Below are 7,872 nucleotides of genomic sequence, written 5' to 3'. Positions count from 1 at the left end.
CCCCCCCCCAATTTTTTTTTCCACATCTCTCTTAGAGGTAACTCGTCAAAGTAGAATGCCGTGGGTCAAAATTTTGTCCGTTTGGCGCTACCTCTAACCATTTGGGCGCCAGAGGGCGTTTTTCACACGGAAATGACCCCAAAATATTTTAATGCTAACTCTCAGACGTTTGATGGTGTCCGGTAAAGTAACTGAAACCTCGAGGAACAAAATTAGTGACTTATGGGGCCGAAGGCCTATTTACAACTGTGCCCTTCGCCCGACTCAGGTGTCAGCGCCGCAGGCCTAGGTAGATGTATGCCAGGCGCGTCGCAGCGTCACAGTGTTTCGTGAGACATCGCGAAGCCTGTTACGCGAGACGTGGTCTGGCGTACATCTACCTAGTTTGGGGTTTAAAACTCAAAGAGGCACCGAAACTGTCATATTGTTGCCACACGTCAAAAGTATCGACAGGAGTATTCTTTTGGTTCCTTAAAAATCTATCATTTTCAGATTGCTCGCATAATTTACTTCATAGTGAGTGAAGGACCATCATGTCGTTATGAACTTTTTGGGGGGTGAACGCACGGTCACACAGAAAAAATACGTATTTAGCAACATACCCCTTCAAAGAACTGCACCGATTGTGGACCTTGTGGATTGGGTATGTCAAGAGCAACATTGGGAAGGTACTTCATTGTTTTTCCTAAAAGTAAAGCTGCGGCCTCTGCCTCGTCTGCTGTTGGTTTTCTCCAGCCTGCCTTCCCGCCATTGTAGACGTTAACTCCAATGTAGTCCGAACTTCCTGAAAACAATATTGAGATTCATCTTACAAATTTGGGATACACCAAACAATAAGCTAGGTCCTTAGGGTGATACAGACACTTGTATACAGTTTAAATAAGAATATAACACGCTCATATCAAGCAAAAATTGTCTTGTCCAAAAATTGCGGAAAACGCCATGTTTACCCGAAAAATAAACGAATTCCGTTGGTGAAATTTTGTTGTTAAACTGATAAGCCAAGTCAATAGATCCTGAACATTACAGATGAGCGAACATGTTCGCATTCGAACGAACTCGAACGAACATCGAGCTGTTCGTATTCGCTCGAACACGAACATGAGGTGTTCAGATTCGAAATGTTCGAGTACCACTCGAACAGAAGTTCGTAGGCGAACTAATTTAAAGTGTGTTTCAGAAGGACGAGTCACATTTGGGTGTAATTAAGGGGGCAATGGCAGGTTAACATGTTACTACAATTTTAAACGTTACTGTAACTATTGTAAACCAGCGTGGATAGTTATTTAAACTCGTAAGCAAAAAACAACTTGTCTGTATTAATTGTTCGTGATCGGATCGAACTTGAACATAACATTGTTCGGTTCGGTTCGTTCGGAGGAGAGTAAGGCTGTTCGTATTCGTGTTCGTTCGAAGATTTTTAAACCAAATTTGTTCGAGTTCGTTCAAATTTGAACTGGCTTGTTCGCTCATCTCTCAACATTTTCAGGCGTGCAACTGCAAATTGGATGCTTGCAAGTGTTCTATCGTAGCAGTACACTTGCAAGTGCTAAGTATTAAGAGCATAGATGGACGCTAATTTTGCCGTTGGCGCCAGTACGCACACTCTCCAGGAACATGCCGATCTTCGCCTTCAACTAGAACGATGCAGTTCTTTTCGTGTGCACGATTGTAGCGCAACGAATGGGTCTGCGACGGTCAAAAAAATTGTTACTAACTCTAAAAAGATGCTGCAAGTGGTTGACCAAGGGGTTTTGCAAATTTTGAGATGGAAGTACTCGAAAAAAATCATATAGCTAAAATACGAAAAAATTGAAAAAGTTGTTTTGTCTATGGTGATTTGTTTCGAGTACTTCCACTTCGAAATTTGCAAACCCCCAGGTCAACCACTAGAGGCATCTTTTAGGAGTATCTAGCAATTTTTTTGACCGTCGCAGACCCATCCGTTGCGCTACAATCGGGCACACGAAAAGAACTGCATCGTTCTAGTTGAGGGCGAACCCGGGCGGAAGGATCACAAGTTAAAGTATAGTCTAAACTACAGTCGTCGAACTGCTCTCACAAAAATGCAGTTATATCGTAGTCTATCGCCACTCTGAAAATATCAATTATTTTTACTTCCGAGTGCTTTCGTGAAATGCAGACACTCATTACTAGTAGTGTATGCAATCCTGTACACACGCAAGTAGTACCGGACTACAGTTGCGACTCCAGTTGTGACTACACTTTGAGTATGGTGTATTAATGGTCGTCAATGTATGTGTAATCTGAAAGCGCAGAGTATGTGCCATTAGACATTGGCAGCTGTAGTCGTAAACTGCTTTCAAGTCTTTTATGACATTCTGTAAATATTTCACCACTTTGACTAAAGAGGAGTAGATATTTCTCAATGATATCTCACTTTTATGAGTGGACATTCCTTCCACAGTTTTCAAGTAAAAGCAAACTAGGGCACTTGAGCTGAACCATAGTGAAACTGCAGTTCAACTGTAGTTTGACTAGAGAGAGAGACGGGCTGGGGCCCTTTCGCACGACATCAAGCGGGTTTCCAGCGTCAAGGTCCAAGGTTCAACTCCCGTGAACTTCAGTTCCGAGATCGTCATTAGGTAAGGTAAGTCAAGATAAAATAACATGCAATTACGATTACGAACTGATGTAGGTACGAAAAAAGAAGAGAGAAAGGGAAAAAAAAATTTTGGCAAGAAATTCGTGAACTGTATTATGAATGTGGATGAAACATGACTGCAGTTTATAGTGTGTCATTGCAGTATCAGCTGAGGTCAGTGATTATGATGATGACAGCAGTCCAACTACAGTGCGACTACAGAATGTTCCAAATCTTCATAGTTCATCTATACATTATGTGCAGTTCAATTGCAGAAATCTGTAGTTTAATTACACATATCTGTAGTTCAATTGCAACTTTTCTGCAGACATCAAATTACATTTACACTACAAGTATGCCGCAGACATCAAGTACAGCCCCAGGTACTCATTAACTTAGCTTTAACCACATTTGACATAGAGGTAGACTCGGACTGAAACTCAGTTACGGTTGCTTTCGCAAGTACATTGCTAACTCGTGATCCTTCCGCCCGGGGAAGATCGGCATGTTCCTGGAGAGTGTGCGTACTGGCGCCAACGGCAAAATTAGCGTCCATCTATGCTCTTACTACATCTTTAATACTAATTTGATGCGGCGTGTGGTTTTTATGTAGTGACGATTCTTGTTGATGTAGTGACGATTCTTGTAAACCCTTACATTTCACAGGTCTGCCCCGTTAAGGAAGCGCTGTCGCCTATTTTGAACACTACTGTATTTTTAAGTAATCTAAGGAAGTGTACCCGATTATTAGAAACACCAGTTTCAAAAGCAGGACAATGGGGTACTCTGGGCCATCCAAAACGGAAGTGGGAAAAGAACAAACTCATTGACTTTCTGTTTCCGTACTTGCTCTGATTAAATGGGCTGATCGTGTACCTCTACAGCTATTTAGTTATGAGAAACTGTCTGATCAGTTTCGACTTTTCCTCCATATTAGAGAGTATATAATCGAACCAAACTACCGTGGTAATTTCTCATACTAAACGGATGGAAACAGATAAATCAATGTGCTAGTTCTTTTTCACTTCCTTGTTAGGCCTGGAACACTCTTTCATATCCTTACCTTGAAGAAGTTGTTTTTCGGTATCGGTAAATGGTACAAGGTCTTCTCCAGCCAGGTCTTTGGAAAGCTGCGGCAATAAGAAAGAAAATACAGTGCTCCCTCGTACAGTCGCGCCTACCAGAGCCGCACTATACATCCCCTCCCTGCTAGTGGTGGGCCATCTCAGTGTCGCGCTAGCGGAGAAGAGCTGAAGAAAGCGGCGCACCTCCTGTGAGGAGGCATTGTTGGGTATTCCAGATAAGCATGTCACAGAAAGCAAGAGTTATGGGACCCGTGTACGGAGTGCACTCTAAATCTTTTATTATTATTTTTTTTCGTGTAGTATAATGAATTCTGTGCAACCGTAATATTCAGGAAATTTCCTCGTATTACGACTAGCCTGTAACTTAACATAGATCGGGAAGGCTGGTCCCTCATAAGTTTGGGCGTCATCTCCATCTGAGGGACTGGGTGCTCGACTAGATTGATGGGCTTCGCGTCTTGCTTTTCTTCAGATTCCTGGCCTTTTTCAGCTTTAAGGCTCAGCTTATCACCTGTGAGGTCCTCCACATCTGTCACAATTTGACTATTCGGAACAGGGACACCACTAAAAGCCGCGATGATTCAAAGAATTTAAACGCAAGCTACGCTTCCCTGCTGCGTTTGATTTCCGCGCGCCGCTCGGATCGGCAGCCAGGAACAATATGGTATTTCAGAGCTGGACGTGAAGAAGCAAAGTGGAAGAACTAAAGGCGTACTGCTCGTGCACAGACGATGAGTAGGGTAAGCAGGGGATGGAGTGGGGGCGTCTGTGCACTCAGCTTTCGTTCTTCCATTTCACTTTTTCACGCCCAGCTTTGAAATAACATATTTTGTTCCTTCACATCTAGAGTGCTTTCAATCAACTTGAGCCATATTTTCGGGGAGCTACTCACCTGTGAGTAGTCACCAAACACGACCGGGTGGTAAATAGTTCCCGCATACAAACTGTTGACTGCTTCCGCGGCGTACACATCTTCTGGATTTGTTGAATTTGGTGTTGCTGGTAGATTAAGTATGGTCAAACCCACCATGCCTGTAAAAGAAAACACCATTAGCATGCAAGAGTCTACATTTCGACACGTTGAACTAAAACGCACGAAGTTGAGAGGTGCTGTTAAGGTGGCCTTCCAATGAAACTTGGAACCCATCACCCATCATTTCAGATTTTACTGTTTTTGATGCTGCCTGAGTTTTCATTAATGTAATTTGGAAGTTTAGTAATGCATTAAATACATTTTCACAGATTATGAACATGTTTGAGTGACCATATACGAGTCTACTCTTAAATGATGGGTACTGATGGGTTCCTCACAGAAGCACCCTAATGCCCGCTAAATTTGTGAAATTGTGTTTATTGCATTACTAAGCTTCCAATTCACATTTCGCAAACCGGGGCTGCATCAATAACAGGAAAATCTGAAATGATGGGTGATGGGTGAGGGGTTCCAAGCTTCATTGGAGGGCCACCTTTAGAGACACACCCAGGCCACCCTATTCTGATCCCTGGGCCTGGGTTCTCACCTCAATCGGTAACCGTGATTACAGACAGTCGTGAAATGTTTTAGTCGCTGTAGTGATAGGCTTCGCCATTTTTCCGCCGAGAACGGCCCGACAAACAGTTTTAAACGACATTGAATAAAAATTGTGTTGGATAGACGCTCAAGGATTGGAAAAAAATATGTTAACTTTGCAAGACACCATTAAAGTACTTGCCTTCGTGTTTGTCCTCCTTAAACACGTGGTATGCCTCGGCATGTCCGAGTAAAAGATTACGCTGGCATTGGAAGTGGTTGCTCACTTCGTCTTCCGTGTACAAACCAGAGATAAGGCCGGCCTGTGCGAAGTATGTGCACTGTATATTCGGTTCATTCACCGTCGTCCAGTACCTCACCTTTATTTAAAAAAAAACAAAAAAAAAACACAGAAAAACGGTTAGACTGTCTTACGATAAACTATATCTTTTACCCTACTTGAAATATATTCTCTAGTACTTGCCTTTCCGCCGTATTCATTAAAAACGAAGCGAGCGTACTCTTTGAAGATGGGAATCATGTTCGGGCTCCACCAACCCTTAAACTGGTCTTCAAGTACTTGTGGATGGTCGAAGTGATAAACAGTGACCTGTTCAATTAATTGAAACACAATTTGGAAAACACATTAAAACTTTGTCGTTTGTTTTAACTTCGTTATTAAGACTCTTTGAAATATTTTACCATTGGCGTCATATTGTAGCGCAGCACTTCATCAATCACGTCATGGTAGAACTGAACTCCTTTCGGATTTGGCTTCGAAGCAGTGACGTTTGGCAGTATCCGTGGCCATGACAAAGAGAAACGGTAAACCTGCAGCTGAATGACAAAGGGGCATTTTCTAATCCTACCACAAATAACGAGCAGTAGGATACACCGTACAAGGGGAAAGAATTGGCGTGAAGTTAGTGAAGCCTTCGCTGTGATTGAAGTGGTAGAACCACCAGAACACTTGGAAGATCCGACCAGCTCTGGAATAGGTACCCTTTTGGGCCCTGCGAGAGAGGCAGGAGCGAGAGGAGTGGCAAGTAGTGTCGAGGACAAAATACATGTACAAAAGCTATGGCTAGAGTAACATTTATTTTTAATAATGAAACGTCTTACGATCTTTTGGACTCAAAGAAAATAACTAATTTTATTCCATAAACGGCCACGTTATTGTGCACATCCATCCAGCTCAGATGCAATTGTGTGTGTGTTCCGAGGTGTGTTCTAAAATTTGACCAGTTTTAGGAACGAAATTGCATCTACTCTGGGTGTTTAACGGTCAAAGCAAAACGGTTGTTCCGTACCTCATTGCTAGGGTACGGAGCAACTGTGTCACGTTATCAACGGATGTAAGCGGTAATTATTTTCCGGACGATTCCATACCCTACATTTAGTTTCATGGTCGAACTGAAACCGGTTCTTCTGTACCCCTTTTCTGAATTATGCTATAACGGAATGTTCGTTGCGAGTCCAGTAGTATGAGATGATTATTTTTACACTGAGCGAGATTGTTCATTCACACTTAGCGAGTGGGCTTTGCTGCTGCTCGGAGAATTATCTCATTTCACTTTGATTCGACAATTTGAGCATGTAGTTACCTTGAGGGCCGCTGCCATTTTGATGTCCTCCTTGTAACGGTGGTAGGAATCTGCTGCTACGTCATGAGCGTGCGGGTCCGTCGCGCCCATGGGGGACAACCGCCCAAGATGAAACAAGTGGTCCATGTTACTTTCCGCTTTACCTAACCCCAGACAAATCAAAACAACGCGTCAGAGATGAGTTTTATAATGACAACAATTTTCGTGATAAAGCGGCCTTTAGATCCGCCTTCCATTGACACGTCGAGTCTTCTGTAAACACACATCTGCTTTTTGCGAAATATCAAATTCACTGCTTATAAACATTCGTCCGAAAAGACGACAGCGAAAACCGTCGGGTTAGGGACTAAAGGCCGTCGAGGAAATATTTGTACCTTTTTTTGACACTGAAAATTCCGGACGTTTTCTGGATACCCGTTCGCGCATGTCTACACAACGCAATGCGGCTGCTCTCGTGGTGATTTTAAAAAGGAACCAAGTTGGGTACGGAAGGCGTCCCATACTACACGGGTAGGGCTCCTAACACCCGTAAATTGATAGGGGACTGGAAAACTATGGATGCACTCAGATACTTCAGGTACCATTTATCGATTCGAAGCCTTCACAACATGGGCTTTGCTGCGGAAGTGCACTTATCTACATGCTTTTTAGTAAGACTTTTGGAGTACCAAAGGAGATAAGTAGTAAAACTGTTCGTTGTTGAAGGGTTTTCAACTCACCATCTTCATTCCACGCCCCCTCAACCTGTAAAGCAGCCACGCCTGCGCCGATCAGTAGGTCGTTAGGAAGTGTCACTGGACCTTCGTTTTGTCCGTATAAGATGGCACACTGTGATTCTGCCACCGTTAAAGCAGCGACAAGTATTACAGGAAGGCAGTTCATCTTGTTCCTGTGAAAAGACGAATTCTAAATCGTTGTTCGGACGTAAGGTAAAGCGCTCATAATGTTCAATGACTAGCTTGCACAGGGGCCCGTAACTTAACGCATTGGCGTTAAGCGTTAGTTATATAAATTAACGTGTAACGCATTACCGTCAAAGTGTCATATTCCGGACAAATTTGACCGTTT

At 43.1% G+C, this 7,872-nt stretch overlaps 1 protein-coding gene across 1 annotated transcript in view; it reads right to left on the bottom strand.

The window, feature by feature from the left end:
* The window catches only part of LOC113214837 (uncharacterized), a gene marked incomplete at its 3' end in the record, with an annotated part of 43,338 nt that overhangs the window by 17,023 nt on the left and 18,443 nt on the right, over nt 1–7,872 (bottom strand). The window contains 6 exon segments of the mRNA XM_052267597.1: nt 603–784; nt 3,669–3,735; nt 4,583–4,722; nt 5,403–5,580; nt 5,685–5,810; nt 5,903–6,037. Coding sequence (XP_052123557.1) covers nt 603–784; nt 3,669–3,735; nt 4,583–4,722; nt 5,403–5,580; nt 5,685–5,810; nt 5,903–6,037 — 828 coding nt within the window.

This window comes from Frankliniella occidentalis, unplaced genomic scaffold, assembly GCF_000697945.3.
Source record: "Frankliniella occidentalis isolate FOCC.00 unplaced genomic scaffold, Focc_3.1 Scaffold55, whole genome shotgun sequence".
Classification (NCBI taxonomy): Eukaryota; Metazoa; Arthropoda; class Insecta; order Thysanoptera; family Thripidae; genus Frankliniella; species Frankliniella occidentalis.
The sequence above is the reverse complement of the archived record's forward strand: the minus strand, read 5'-3'. Positions and strand labels throughout refer to the sequence as shown.